At 50.9% G+C, this 15,219-nt stretch overlaps 2 protein-coding genes across 2 annotated transcripts; both read left to right on the top strand.

Moving 5' to 3' along the window:
* Window positions 1-1,161: 1,161 nt before the first annotated feature.
* Window positions 1,162-9,504, top strand: CDKL2 (cyclin dependent kinase like 2). The gene is made up of 13 exons (XM_041459379.1): window positions 1,162-1,514; window positions 3,242-3,436; window positions 3,714-3,892; window positions 4,009-4,121; window positions 4,298-4,437; window positions 4,710-4,798; window positions 5,286-5,403; window positions 6,025-6,296; window positions 6,455-6,545; window positions 7,325-7,436; window positions 7,547-7,653; window positions 7,945-8,037; window positions 8,501-9,504. The coding sequence occupies exons 1-12, from the start codon at window positions 1,347-1,349 to the stop codon at window positions 8,002-8,004; spliced, it is 1,644 nt and encodes a 547-aa protein (XP_041315313.1). The 5' UTR covers window positions 1,162-1,346; the 3' UTR covers window positions 8,005-8,037; window positions 8,501-9,504.
* A 935-nt stretch (window positions 9,505-10,439) lies between these two features.
* RCHY1 (ring finger and CHY zinc finger domain containing 1) lies at window positions 10,440-14,408 on the top strand. The gene is made up of 9 exons (XM_041459380.1): window positions 10,440-10,590; window positions 10,677-10,796; window positions 11,479-11,594; window positions 11,659-11,737; window positions 11,993-12,037; window positions 12,142-12,200; window positions 12,530-12,556; window positions 12,849-12,969; window positions 13,187-14,408. Exons 1-9 carry the CDS (start codon window positions 10,471-10,473, stop codon window positions 13,313-13,315), a joined length of 816 nt encoding a protein of 271 aa, XP_041315314.1. The 5' UTR covers window positions 10,440-10,470; the 3' UTR covers window positions 13,316-14,408.
* The last annotated feature ends 811 nt before the right edge of the window (window positions 14,409-15,219 follow it).

Genomic DNA, 15,219 nt, shown 5'->3' with positions numbered 1-15,219 from the left:
GGTCAGTGCCGGCGGGGTGGCAGCCGCTGGAGCACGGGCACGGGGTGGTTTAGTGAGGGTCATCCCTCATTTTTGGTCTCTGTAGATCCCTGAATCACAGCTCCACACTGAACACCAAACCACGGAATCACAGATTGGGTTTGAGTGGAACTTCCACTATCCCAGGTTGCTCCAAGCCCCGTCCAGCCTGGTCTTGGACACTTCCAGGGATGGGGAAGCCTCAGCTTCTCTGTGCCAGGGGCTCTCCACCCCCACAGGGAGGAGTTTTTTCCTAATTTCCAATTTAATATGAAATCTGCTCTCTTTCGGTGTGAGCCATTCCCCCTTGTCCGCGGCATGTAGGGAGAGAGGACGAGGGAGGCATAAAAGCAACCAGGAATTCCTTACAGAAGGTGATGCCTATCGATGTGACTCGGGAGGAATACAGTGCAGGTTCCAGATATGATTCCTCGTTACACTGTTTTCCAGGAAATGGACATTTTGGCAAGGGGAATACTGCTCCTTTCCCAAAGAGCGCTGTTGCAGTATTCCAGCCTGACAGGCGTTCGTGAATTCCTTCAGAGAAACTGAACACCTTTTTTTCCGCAGTGCCCTCAGCTGTGACACAGAGGCCACCGGAGTGAGGCGGGAATGTTGGGAATATCCGCACGGAATGCCTTTGTTCCTGCGGTTTGTTCCTGGAGCTGTTTTCCTACACGTGTCCTGCCCAGAACGTGAGAAGTCAGTGTTAGCAGAAGGCCAGACCATGGGTTGCTCCATCCACCATTGGATGGAAGGAACAAGGGGATGCTGGATTGAGAATGCATTGGCTGAAAATCCAGGTACACCCACAGGGATGCTCCAGCTTTCCTTCCCCTCAAAGGCAGCAGGCTCATGCACGCTGTCACATTGTGCAGACAACTTTGTAAGGTGAACTGCACAGTGAGGCCACCGGCACAGGCACCTAAAAACCAAATTATTCCGCCTTTTTCACGGCTCAGCCTTGGCAACATCCGCAACCTCCTGTCCACACACGGAACAGGCACTGCATGGATTCAGGCTGGGCTTTTAACACACCCCACAAGATATAAGATTGCTGAGCCCGCTTTACTCGCCCCAGCGGCTTTAGAAAGCAGCCTTTATAACATTTAACCCTTAAAACACTTTATGAGGCCTTTGCAAGGGCCCAGCGAGCGGCCGGGCGCCTTTCGCGACAGGCGGGGCGCGGCCGCGCTTTACGGCGGGCCGTTGCCGCGGTAACGCCGCGTTGGCCGGGAGGCGGCGGCGGCCGCGGTGCCTCCATCCCGGCGCTGCGCCCGCATCCCGGCCCCGTGCCCGCATCCCGGCCCGGGCCCTCCGCCGCCGCCATGGACAAGTACCAGGTGCTGGGGCTGGTGGGGGAAGGCAGCTACGGCATGGTGACCAAGTGCAGGCACAGGGAGAGCGGGCAGATCGTGGCCGTCAAGAAGTTCCTGGAGAGCGACGACGACGCGGCGGTGAGGAAAATCGCCCTGAGGGAAATCAAGCTGCTCAAGGTGAGGCGGGCTTGGGCGCCGCTGGAACTCGTTCCCCTGGGCTGGATCCATGGAACCTGCCGTGCCGTAGCCTGGCAGAGCTGCCTCTCCGTTGGCCTGAGAGCTGGGATGGATGCACCTGGCGAATCCCGGATTGGGAAAGGCTGGGGATGTTCTGGCGTGCCCAGGGAATGGTGCGGTCTGTGTTGCCGCCTGGTGGTGGCTGTCCCCTGTCCCAAATGCTGCTGGAAATAGGAGAAACGCTGACCTTTCAGGGCCTGGGGATGTGACACTGAACGGGCTGGGTGTCACCTGAGACGGGAAAACGCTGCTAGGAAAGTTTTCCTTTATTTTTTTTTCTATCCACGGCACCTTCCTGGCAGGCAAGAGGCTGGAGGAGGACTCCTGTGGGATTCCCTGAGCCATGTGTGGCAGCCAGCTGTGTCCCTTGGTGTTGGAGTGTGGGATTTGCCTGGTGTCACTGTTGGGGGGAAGGACGAGGGGGAATGGATTCAAACTGAAAGACAGCAGCTTTTGTTTGGATATCAGGAAAAAATTATTCCTTGTTGGAGTGCTGAGGGTGCTTCTCTTGTCCTACAGGAATGCTTGTCCCGTGTGCTTGGGCACATGTGGGAGTTTGGAACATTGGGACCCAGGTGATGTGTTTGGTGAAAAAAAATAAGGAAAACTTTATTTCCAGGCTGCTCCTGTGATGTGGGGTGTTCCAGAGGTGGGAATACTGGCAAAGCTGTGTCCTGTCCTCCTGTCTGCCACAAGTGTCTCTCTCTAAATCTGGCAGCTTACAGTTCCTGTGCACTGAAGGGGGAAAAAAATGGTGTTTGCCATTACTGCACGAGCTGCAGAATTAGAATTAATAGAAATGTATCCAGCTCCAAGCATTATCCCTTCAAACCCTTCTAAAGTGGATCTGTGTGAGCCTGGATTGTCCCTGCTCCGAGTCACTGAGCAGCCCCCAGGTGTGCTGGGAATTATCCTGGTTTTCCTGGGTGAATGGAATCTTTGCAAGGGGAAAGATTTGCATATAAAGGAAGGGTGGCCTCTCACAGGGGAAATAAATACCTGGAGGTTTAGTCCCTTTGTAGTTCCTTCCCTTGTTCCCTGTCAATCTTTGGCTTTAATTTTTAATTTTTTTTTTTTTTCCTATCGAGTTTGGGCAGAAATTTAATTGTCTGAAAACAGCAAAAAACTCTTCAGGTCTTGTATGGGGAATAAATCATTCCTGGGAAAAGAGCTTTTCCTCTTACTGATTACCCTTTAAAAACTCTTGTCAGACCTTGTGAGAAGTCTGGGCAGGCACAGGTGCAGGTTGGTGGCACTGCCTCTGCACTGGCAGAGTTTCCCTACAATTCCCTGTGCTCTTCAGTCCTTTTGCATCTTCCTGGGCTCTGGTGCTGCCTCCAGGGATGTTTCCCTGCCAGGCTCCAGCTAATAAATAACTGTGCTCTGTAGCACGGCCTTTTGTGTCGGTGTGTGATAAATGTGTAACAAATGGGAGGTGGATTCTTGGCTGCTGGGGACACAAAATAAACAAAAATACACGTGACAAAGTAACCAGAAAATACAGCTGCTTTTTCTTCCTCTTTTTATTCAAGTTGCATTTTCTGGTACCGTCCCAGCTGGGCTGCAGTTAAAAAAAAATTAACTGCAAAAAATATTTTTTAAAAAAATTCCCTTTATAGCTTTTACTGAGTGTTTTCCCTCACTAAACATTCCTTGTTTTTTGACAGCAACTGAGGCACGAGAATCTGGTGAACCTGTTGGATGTGTGCAAGAGGAAGAAGCGGTGGTACCTGGTGTTTGAGTTTGTGGATCACACGGTGCTCAATGACCTCGAGGACTCTCCCAGTGGACTGGACTGCGACAGGGTTCGGAGATACTTATTCCAGATCCTGAGAGCAATTGCCTTTTGTCACAGCCACAATGTAAGTGTGTGCAAGAAATCAGCTCTGCAGCTACAATCAATAGATATATATTAGAAAAGAAGCCTGTATTTTTGTATTTATATATATTTGAACTTAGAGAAATAGAGCTTTGTCTGAAAAGGAGAAGAGATGCATAAAACAAATGTGTCTGAAATTAGAGGTTCTGTGTTCACCTGTAATTTTCTACTTGAACATGAGAAAGCTGCACTTTTTGCTGAGCCAGCCAGTTTGCTATGTCCAAACAGGGAGTTTGCCTGACTTCCTTTTCCCTGTGCAGATAATCCATCGGGATATTAAGCCAGAGAACATACTGGTTTCCCAGTCAGGAGTTGTGAAACTCTGCGACTTTGGGTTTGCCCGGCCCTTGGCGACTTCCGGGGAAGTTTACACGGACTACGTGGCGACCCGCTGGTACAGAGCCCCGGAGCTGCTGGTGGGGGACAGCAAATACGGCAGGTGAGCCCGGCCTGCCAGCCTGGGAAGGGCTGTGGGGGGCACGCAGGGGGTGCTCCATCCCTGCCTCAGCCTTTGGATCCCTGGAGCTGTGCTGAGCTGGTGGTTTTTCCCCCCAGGCCTGTGGACGTGTGGGCCGTCGGCGCCTTGATCACAGAAATGCTTACAGGAGAGGCCCTTTTCCCTGGAGACTCAGACATTGACCAGCTCTACCATATCACCAAGTGCCTGGGTAAGAAGAGCCCCTCGGGCTTGCTCAGGAGCGAGGGGCTCAGATTTGTTTTGGCGGGTGAGAAGATAACAAGCCAGGCTGTAGCCCTTACTGCAGTGCTGACCCAGCATTTCAGCCTCTCACGTGTTTCACTGTCCTGTATTTTCCATGTGGCTGCTTTGTTTGCCTGACTCCAGGTAACTTGATCCCAAGGCAACAGGAGTTATTCTATAAAAACCCCCTCTTTGCTGGCATGAAGTTGCCCGAGGTGAAGGAGCTGGAATCCCTGGAGAAACGCTATCCCAAGCTCCCTCGTGACGCGCTGGATTTAGCCAAGGTAATTCACAGAGTGTTTCCTGGGAGTGTTCCTCTGTTTCCCTGTCCTTCACCTCACACAGCTGAGCACAGGGATGTTGAAGTGCCCTTCTCTCAGCTCCCCAAGCAGCTGAGGTGAGGGCTGCAGGATCCCAGAGCTCCAGTCCAGGGTGATGGGGACACTCAGCCCTGCAGGGCCAAAGGAGTCACTGCAGGGATCTTTCCCTCAGACATGCCAAAGCTTTGTTTAATTCCTGCTGTGTTTTTCTCCTCTTGTTGGCGTTGGTTTGACAGGAGTGCTTGCAGATTGACCCAGACAAGAGACCGTCCTGTGCCGAACTCCTGCAGGGTGATTTCTTCAACAAGGACGGCTTTGCTGAAAGGTAAGAGCTCCTCTCCTGCTCACTGCAGGCTCAGGTTAGAAAGAAGTGAAGCAGTTGTGCTGGGAGACTGCACACTGCTGGGTTTGCAGAGCTGACAGCTGCTGAATGCCTCAGTTTGTTTTGGCTTGACATTCCTGAAAATAGAATTGGAAGGGAAAACATTGCAGTGGCACATTTACCTTGTTGTGACATTAATTCATCAGTGCCACACCACACTGGGCAGTGCAGTCTTACACTGTATTCACTCACTGCATTTGCACCAAACTGATGCAGATTTATTTTTTATTGCTGTATTGTGAAAAATACATGCAGAAAATTTTATTTAATGTATGCATTACATTTGTCCTCTCGTTGCTTTAAAGGCACAGTTTGTTTGACTGCTTTAAAGGGCTATAGAAGCCTGGGCTTAACAACTGATGATAATATTCAGATAAATAGAAGCCCTTTTATTATTTGTTTTTTTCTTTCCTCCTTATATGGAATGTAGATTTACTCAGGAGCTTAAACAAATGATCCAGAAAGATGCCAGAGACCATCAGTTCCAAAAAAAATCTAAAGTCAGTAAAAAGGACGTTTTAGAAGAAAGAAAAATCATCAGCGTCCAGGTTGGTCCATCTGTGTTTTCCAAACCTGTATTCTTTTGGGTTTTTTCTCATGTTTTAAAATCATTGTTTTTAAAATAGGTGCAGCAATTCCTAGGAAATACCTTGGGAGTGTGCAGGGGGTTCTTGGACCAGTCCCTTGCAGGTGAACCACACAGTGGTGCAGTTCCTGGCAATGCAGAGCTGGAGGGGAATCACTTGGGAAGCATAAGTCATGCTTTATGCTGCTTTGTGTTAACCTGTTTTAAAGCCCTGTCATCAAAATGAAGAATTTTCCTTTCAACTGGATACTAAAGACGCTTCAGAGTGACTTTGAGGTGACATTGAGATGAGTTTTTATTTAATTTCTTCGGAAGAGACACAGGATGCAGCTGTTTTTCCTCCATCATTTCTGATTCCAGTTTCAAGTGACTTATTTACAGAGAGTGCTGGAACCCTGACAAGTTTTCTCCTGTTTGATGGAAAGCAGAGATTCTCTAACAAAACCAATTCCATCTCCATTGGATTCTTGCAGAATCATGCACGTATAGGCTTCTGACATGTTTTTTTTCCCTGCATGCACTGCTGTAAACTGCTCTTTTAACCATGACTGTAAGGAAAGATGATGTTTATCTTCCCAAACAGGATTTCAGCATGGGCCCAAGGAGCAAAGATGGGAAGCAGATAAAGAGCAAGCCCTCTAAAGCTGATGCAGAGAAAGCAGATCGATCCTCCAAGCTGAGCTTCCTCTATGACAACACAATCTACCCATTTAAATTCAGCCCTCAGACCAACCTGAAAGATTCCAGCAGCAGCCTGGACTATGCCAAGAGCCTGGGCACATTTATCCCTCCCATCAGCCAGAACTTCTCTCCTACATTTGGGACGGGGTCTGGCCCTGGGAGCTTGAATTACAGGTAAGGGAGCAGAGCTAGGGGAGCTGGTATCCATCATTCCTGGGATGTCCTGGGAGGGGCAGGGTGACAATGTGGGGTTTGGGACACCTGGCATTTGTTGCTTTGTATTGGCTGTGTCAGCCCAGCTAATACCAGCTGTGGGGCATTTCTGATTACAGACTTGATGAAAAGAGTAAAAAATACTTGAACCCCTTGCTAAAGGCACGCAAGCCTTCTCCAGTGGGGCGTTGCAATGTCAACTTGACACCGGTGAGTGGTCTGTCTGTCTGTCTGTCCGTCCCCCTTGGCCAAGCAAAAATTAATTCAGTTGTGTGTTGTATTCTCAAGAATTCCATCTGGTCCATCTTTCACCATAACTCCCCACTGGAAATACTGGGTTTGTTACCCATTTTTTCCTGCAGATTTTTCATTTATTATCCCTCGCTAACAGTTCTTAGATAAAATACATTTTATGTCAGAAAGCAATTTTAAATGAGGGGAGCAGTCCAGCACAGGATATCTGTGAGATTTGGAATATATCCATGGCCTCCTGCCCGGCCAGGAGCACTAGACCATGTGTGCTGTGCCACTGAAGCAGAACTGCTGAGGGTTTGCATTTAATGTGGCCAGGGCTTTCCTTAGTCATGTCATAACTGCATTAAAAATTGATAAGGGAAACAAGTGAAATGGAAAGTTTTCCTCTGCTCTCACTGCCTAGGCATGATTATTACCATGCCAGCCAGGAACATTTGCCTTTTTCCAGATAACTAATCCCAGCCATTCTCCAAGTGCTGTATTTTATCTCTCCAAAAGCAGCCTCACTTAGATGATTGTTTTTATTTTGCTGGTGCTTTTCCATTGCTTGTGTATAAATAGCACTTGAGCAGGTTGAATTCCTTCACGCACATCAGTCTTTTGTCTCACTCTTGGACAGATTCCAACTCCATCAGAGCATTACTGTTTTACTGCTTTTTTAAGCTTGAAAATAGCTTTATTTTTTTTTTTTTTTCTGTATTTTCATGAGCTCTTCCTTATACCCTTGATTACAGGTTACCAATGAAAAACCCATCCTCCAGGCAAGTAAGAAAAAATGGGAATTACCCAAGACAGATGTGCGTTTGCCAGAACTAAATCATCTCCCCGAGCTGAGGGGAGCGGAAGGTAGGAACTTTGAGGTCCTCTAAATACAACCTGGCTGCCAAACAGGTGTCAGGAAGCAGTGTGTCAGCTCTCACTCCCTAAACGTGGCTTGCCTCGGTTGTGTTTTGCAGCTCGGCATCTCAGATTTCTGAAGAAGGAAAATAGAACGTTTGCAGAGTCCCAAGTCCCCCCCCTCGCTGTTATCGACCTTCCTAACTCAAGTCTGCCTTCACAGCAGGTAGCAAGGCAATAAAGTGGTTTGTGCTGCTCTGTATTTGTTTGGTTTGTGACTTTCTCAACAGCATGGCTCACAGAATTCCAGTCTGCCTCCTGAAGGAGCAGAATTTGCCTCGGGGTCATAAGTCTTACACTGGGGGAGCATTTTTGAAGCCTGATTTGACCAAAGAACAGATTTGTTTTGAATTAGGTGTTGGCATTGCATGTGTCTTTAGAAGGCTGCTTCTGATTGTCTGCTCTGTTGATGCTACACTTGGAAATTGATCCTGTCTCTTTCTTTCCCAATTTGCAGCTGTCAGGGACCTTGATGCCGGATGCATCAGAAGCCAACTTGCCCAGGGTCGAGCAGTAGCCCTGGGGAGATGGTCACACCTGCCTGTAAAAGGTGGGCTCTCATTTCTGCTGTGTAGCCTTCTGGTGGCTTCCAAATGGATCATAACACTCACCTAGGGCTGGGAAGTGCAGTAGGAAAATGGTTTTATACTTCACATTCTTGGTCGGGACGTGCAGCTGTGACAGAGTTCTTACTGAGGGCAGTACACAGCTCGCTGTGCCTGGTAAATCATTTTCCTGAGCTGAGGTGCTGGGCATTGGGGTTGGAAACTAAGCAGCTCATGAAATTGGGAGGTTGAGCAAGGTGGTAGGACAACAAAAAAAGCTGCCTGCATGTGGGGAGGGGAAAAGAACCCTCAAGTTTTGTGATCTGTGAAGCACAGAGGTGTAAGTGCACAGCTTCAGCAAGGTAAGGATGTGTAACAAAGCAAAATAAAGGAAGCCTTTCAACAGGGAGCACCTCTGTGTTTTGCCAGTCTGTCCAGAGTCATTCTCCTTTTCTCCTCTTGATGCAGGTGACTGAACAGTGGGAACAATCCATCTGAGTTTCCAGGGGCTAAAGCTGCCAGGTGTCTGCAGGGGAGAGGAGGATCCCTTACTCCTGTTGGTGCAGCAGACTGCCACGGAAGTGGCTCGGGTCCAGGCCAAGGATGGAGCTTGCACTGCCATTGCTGCTGGATTTCTTGCATGCAAAAAGCCCCTGGAACGTTGACTTGCTGGCTTAGGGCCAGGTCTTGTCTGAGAAGGGTAGTGGTCATTGGTGTGTGACAAGGGCAGGAGCTGCTTTGGAGGACTCTGAAGGAAGCTGGGCTTTCTTTTGTCCAGCTGCTGCCCGCCTGAGGGGTTTGTTTTTCACCGAATCGTGACGAAAGCAGCTGTCAAAACTCTCTTATTTCAGTGGGCTGCCTGATCTGGATTGAAAAGCACCTTTGCCTTGAAAGTGAAGAAAACATCTGTGCAAGAAATACAATATCTAAATGTGCAGATCTGCAGCTGTTCCTTTGAAACCCTCGCTAATGCACTCGTCACTTTGGTTTAGGTTCCTTTTCCCTTCGCATTTTTGACCCCACGTTCGGGCAGCTGTCTTTGGGGTGTTTGCCCTGGGTGTGTTGTCTGGCTGTTGTTGATGGTGAAGGAAGGAATACATCCCTGTGGAATACCGAGCTGTGACGCAGGTGGCACGTGGAATGTCTGAGTAACTCAAGTCATTGTTCCTTTAGGTCCCTTAAAAGAATGGGACAGTAAAACGTGACTGTTTGGAAACAGTTTTTGCTTACTTGCCCTTAGTTTGTCTGTGGCCAGTTTTGGGCTGTCCCTGTCTTGCTCACATTTTTCCATCACCTGTCACAACTCACATGGTGTTGTTAACTTTGGAACTTATTTTTCCACAAAATACAGCCTTTCCCATCGATGGATCATGATAGAATGTGGTCTGAACTCATTGTCTTTAGGGATTTGTCTCTGTGCTGTCTCTTGACGTGTACATTTCATTTGTAAATAAAAAGATCTTCCAACTCCAGGCTTGACTGTCCCCACAGTGGATGTTCCACTTGGCCACAGCAGTCAGTCAGATAGCCATGGGCAAATGCAGGGGGGAAAAGAAGGTTTGGGGAGGGAAGAGGGGAGCTTTTTGGGGGAAAGGTGGGTTTGTGGGGGAGAGAAAGGTTTAAGGGAAAGGTTTTGCACGGGGAAGAGAGTGGCCAGGAGGTCCAGGCAGGTGATCCTCTGCTTGGCCCCAGCGAGGCCACATCTGGAGTGCTGCGATCAGTTCTGGGCTCCACAGGTCCAGAAGGACAAGGAGCTGCTGGAGAGGGTCCAGCAGAGGCCGAAGATGATGAAGGGTCTGCATCATCTCTCTCAGGAGGGCAGACTCTGGGAGCTGGGCCTGCTCAGTCTAGAGGAGAGAAGACAGCAGGAACCTCATCAATCCATACAAGTATCTCCCAGGTGGGTGTCAAGAGCGTGGTGCCAGATTTCTGCTGTGCCCAGCAACAGGACGAGGAGCAGCGGCCAGAAACTGGAACACAAGGAGCTCCAACTCAGCTTGAAGAACAGAATCTCCTGAGTTGGAAGGTACCACGGGAATCACCGAGCTCAAGGAGTGTTCGGACAAAGCTCTCAGGCACCTGGTGGGATTGGTGAGGTGTCCTGTGCAGAATCAGGAGTGGGACTCGATGGTCCTGATGGGTCTCTTCCAAGCTGGCATATTCTGTGATTTTATCGTGGAGTTTTCTCTCTGGAAACATTCCCAACCCGCCTGGACGCGCTTCTGCATCACCAGCTCTGGGTGACCCCGCCTCGGCAGGGAGCTCGGACTGGGAGATCTCCAGATCTCCGCTCCCACTCCAACCAGGCTTCAGCGAGAAGGGGAACACGAGACTTCCAGCCGGGCAGCGGGGGAAGCTCTTCCGAAACCTCCCAATCCTCCGGAACCGGCTGTGAGGAAGCGGAAAGGGTGGAGCGAGGCCGGGCGGCGGCGGCGGCCATGGCCACGGCGGGGGGATCGGAGGGAGGCAAGCCGGGATGCGAGCCGGGATGCGAGCTGGGAAGCGAGCAGGGATGCGAGCAGGGATGCGAGCACTACCGGCGGGGCTGCCGGCTGCGGGTGGGTGAGCGGCTGCCGTGCCGTGCCGTGCCGTGCCGTGCCCGCTCCGTGGTGCCCCGCTCCATGCCGTTCCCTTCCGTTCCCAGGCGCCGTGCTGCGGGAAGCTGTACCCGTGCCGGCTGTGCCACGACGGCGCCGAGGAGCACCAGCTGGACCGGTTCCGGGTGTCCGAGGTGCAGTGCATCCGCTGCCGGCTCCTGCAGAAGGTGGGTCCGGCAGGGCTCGGGATGGGGGGGACCGCGCTGGGACGTGCGGTGTCGCCTCCCTGCTCCCTGTCGGGGTTATGGCCTCCCGCTTTGCAGGCGAGCTTTAGGATGGGTAGTGAGGCACTGGAACAGGCTCCCTGGGGAAGGGGTCACGGCCCCGGTCCTGGCAGAGAGCAAGAGTTACGTGGGCAGTGCTGTCAGACAGCTGGCGGGATGCTCGGAGATCTCCTGTGCGAGGCTAAGCCTTGGACATCGTGAACATTGTGGGTCCTTTCCCAGCTCAGGATGTCCTGTGATCACAGGGCGGTGTGCAGGAAGTTCTGGAATATCTCCAGTGAGGGAGACTCCACAGCCTCTCTGTTCCAGGCCACAGGAAGGAAGCTTTTCCTCCTGTTCAGTGGAAGTGCCTGTGCATCAGCTTGTGCCCATTGCCTCTTGGCCTGTTGCTGGGCACCACGGAGCAGGGGCTGATCCCATCCTCTTGGCACCTTCCACATCCCCGCAGACATGGATCAGATCCCCTCAGCCATTCCTTATCGGGGCTGAGCCACCCCAGCTCCCTCAGCCTGTCCTCTTCCAGCCTGTCCATCACTTCCCAGCTCTCAGCCTTGCTCCAGGAGCTCCACGCCCCTCTTGGAGCCTGGAAGCGAGCGCAGCACTCAGGATGTTCCTGTCCCCTCAGGCCCAGCAGCGCTGTGAGGGCTGTGGCAGCCTCTTTGGGGAGTACTACTGTGACATCTGCCACCTGTTTGACCGTGACAAGAAGCAGTACCACTGCCAGGAGTGTGGCATCTGCAGGTGCGTGCGGGCGGCGGGCTCGGCTCCGCGGGCGCCGGCCCGGCCCTGACACCTCTCTCCGCAGGATTGGCCCCAAGGAGGATTTCTTCCACTGCTCCAAGTGTAATTTGTGCCTCAGCCTGAGTCTCCAAGGAAAGCACAAGGTGAGGATGCGCTGCTTACCTCCGTATCTTAAAAAGTGACGCCTTGGATGTGAAGCTGGATGTGCCTCAGCCCCACCTGAGGCCACAGGAGCAGGGAGAGCAGTGGGTTCTCCTTCTCTAAATTCACCTAACAGCAACACAGGTGCCACTAATTGAAGACATAAGAAATTTTACCTATTGGAGCTTTACAATATAGAAAAACATGGAAAACTACGCAGCAGAATAACGTTTTCTTCTCTTTTTCCATTTGCAAAGTGCATTGAAAATGTCTCCAGGCAGGACTGTCCAATATGTTTGGAGGTGAGCAGCTTCTTTTCATCTCCTGGATAACTGTGTGGCCCTATTTTTGACTCTGTGTATGGATTAATTTTCTTCTCTTTTGCCTTGTATTTGCCTCCAAACAGGATATTCACACATCTCGTGTTGGAGCCCATGTTCTGCCGTGTGGTCACCTTCTTCACAGGTAAAGCAGACACTTGAGCAAGGGAAACACCTGCTGCATCGTGTTGGGTGTTTTTTCAGCAGCCTTCAGTCTGTGTCAGCTGCTTACAGCTGCTTTCTGAGGGACCTGCATTGTGGGGGCAGTCTGTTTCTCCAGGAATTATTTTCTTTAGGGGGATTGTTGTCCTTCTCAGTCGGCTTTGACAGTGTGAAGCTCTCCTGTCACTTGGCCTAGGGATGTTCTTAATTTCTGCCTTGGGGACACCCGTGTGGCTTATTGCCTTTGTGCAGTCCTGGTGCGTTCCCTGTCAGTAATTCAGTTTTTCTTACTGACCTGTGTTTCCTTTTCAGGACATGTTACGACGAAATGCTGAAGGAGTGAGTATTTCCAAACATCTTTCCTCCCAGTATTACCCTAGTCCAAACATATTGTTTCAAGAGCTAAAAATCACAATGCCAATTCTGCACCGACTTAAAGACAGCTCCTAAAGGGATGAGGGGCTAGCTTAGGGGGGAAGAAATACATTTAATTCCCGACTCAGTTTGCCAGAACTTGCTGCTTCGTGCTGTTTGTTTGCCTGGTGCAGCGTGAAACTCGTCCCTACCAATGGACTTGTTTCATGGCCTGCCTTCATCTTCTGGTTGAGACGTGTCCCCCTCTTTCTGCCAGAGGCTACAGGTGTCCTCTGTGCATGCACTCGGCGTTGGACATGACCAGGTACTGGCGCCAGCTGGACACCGAGGTGGCGCAGACTCCCATGCCCAGCGAGTACCAGAACATGATGGTGGAGGTAAGAGGGCAGCCTCGCAGCCTTGCCTGGCTTCCATGAATCTGTGCCTCGGAGTTACTGGCAGTAGAGGGCACTAGGGACTCGTGCTGGATCGGGAATCAGACCAAGGGGTGGGGAATGCTGAGGAGCAGTCGCGTGTGGGGTGTTCATCCCTGCTGTTTATATCCACCCACCGCTGGGGCTGCAGCCTGTCCCTCCCTCTCCTGTGTGCATGCAGATCCTTTGCAACGACTGCAATGCCCGCTCCACGGTGCAGTTCCACCTCCTGGGCATGAAGTGCCAGAGCTGTGAGTCCTACAACACGGCCCAGGACGGGCGGTGCCGGCTCTCCTTGGAGGAGCAGTGACCAGCGGGACGCGCGCGGCGCTGGGCCCTGGGAGAGACTGTTGTGTGAGCAGAGCAGCTCTTGTGCCAGTAAAAATTCCACTATTCCCAGTCCAAGGAGTCCCTTACTGCCAAAGGGAGGAGGCAGGTGAGAGGAGCAGCATGAGGAGATGTGGCAAGCAGCTGACGCAGCAGCAGGAGGAATTTTGGGGCAGCTGAAGGGGAAGGAGGTGGAGGTGCAGCTCTGGGGGAAAATGGGTGCCTTTGAGAGGCCTTGGGGGCTGGTGCTGGTATCCACAGGGCTGTGTGTAAGGACGTGGTGTTTCCTGGGAATGACGTGTGTGCCCACAGGGACAGCGGGCAGGGGTTGCACCTCCAGCCCCCTTCATGCACTGTGACCCGTGTGTACAGAATTCCCTTGAAACAAGGGAACTGCTCTGCCTGCTGGGATGAGCTGGAAGATCCAGGTGCAAAGCCCCCTTTTTTTCCCCTGGGTGCCCATCCTGACTCGCTGCTGTCGCTTTTTCCCCTGTTTCTGCCTCATTTTGCACTGTCCACTGGCAGAGGTGGTGCAGGTTTGAGACTCGTACGTTGCTGGATTTTGCTGGTTAGGCACCTAAAGTGAAGCACATCCTTCACATCAGGCTGAGCCTGGGATGTTCACTGAAATAAAGCAGTCCAGGGTCCAATTTTCTGTGATTTTGGCATTTGTTAATGGTAGAACTTCACTGGGGGGGTGAACTGCTGCCTTTTGAAAGAAATAAAAACCCCTACTCCACCCTTTTTCATGTAACATCCTGCCTGAGGTGTTTTGCAGTCTTAAATATTGCAGGAAGTCCTTGGTTTCTGTGAATTTCACATGGAGATACTTTACAGTAATAAGGTGTAAAAAAGGATCAGTTCCTCTTCAGGTTATAACTACTCATCTTTAACTTGTCCTGTTCTGTAATGAGCTTTTCTTAATCCAACAGTGCCCATTTTCTCTAGGGAATATTTAGGATTTGGATGGTAGCTATGGTAGCTTGCCTTGACTGGGGTATCTTTTTCTGGAGCACTTTTCTCACTGCTATAAATAAATGTAAAAAAAAGGTCTCTATTAAAATAAACAAACGACAGCGTGCCTGATGCGCTCTTCTTTCACACACGTACTCCCTGGAAATTCCCAGCTGAGTTTAAACCGTGATTCAGGGCTGAAAAATGGTTGGATGTGGGGAGGTGTGAGGCCCGAGACACTGTTAGGAAAATAAGTGCTTTATTTTTTAATTTTATTCCAATTATTAATTGGAAATACTCTTCTTTGGGTTCCAGCCACAAGAGGAGGCTGAAAGAAAATTCTTAGTTGAGCTGAGCTTTGGTGTTGGGAAGGAAAATTACTCGTGGAACGGGATCCAGGTGGTTTTGACCTTTTGCTCTCCTGTTTTTGGTGTTTGGCTCTGGAAAGTGCACGAGGGAACGGGGATGCTGAGGGAATGCTGAACCACTGTTTGGTGTGTTTATCTTGGCACCGAGCCCTTAACTCCCTTTGCCAGGGAATAAATGGCATGGCAGGAAAAGGAATGGCATTTTCAGGGGATAAAGGGCAAGGGAGGGGGGATACAGACAGGAAAGGAGCTGCTTTATGGGGTGGGAGTTGCTGTATGGAGCTTTGCTGCCCTATCCATGGAAGTGCAGCCGAGGGGAGTGGGGAGAATGCTGGGATCAGGGCGCTGAGATGATCCAGGGATGGATCAGCCTTGGGCTGTTGGAGCTGTAGGGAAGCTCCCTCACTCCCTGGCACCCGGAATCCTGCCTTGCTCACCCCTCCAGGCCAGAATCAGGAGCAGATGGTGCTTTGTGGGGAAAAAAGTGGAGTTCCAGCAGGCTGGGGGGCCGCACACAAGGTCACGGAGCTATAAATACAGGTGGAGCTCTGCGGAACACAGGAGA

This window comes from Pyrgilauda ruficollis, unplaced genomic scaffold, assembly GCF_017590135.1.
Source record: "Pyrgilauda ruficollis isolate IOZ18807 unplaced genomic scaffold, ASM1759013v1 scaffold134, whole genome shotgun sequence".
In the NCBI taxonomy this organism is placed as follows: Eukaryota; Metazoa; Chordata; class Aves; order Passeriformes; family Passeridae; genus Pyrgilauda; species Pyrgilauda ruficollis.
This window is presented reverse-complemented; position numbering and strand designations above follow the sequence as displayed.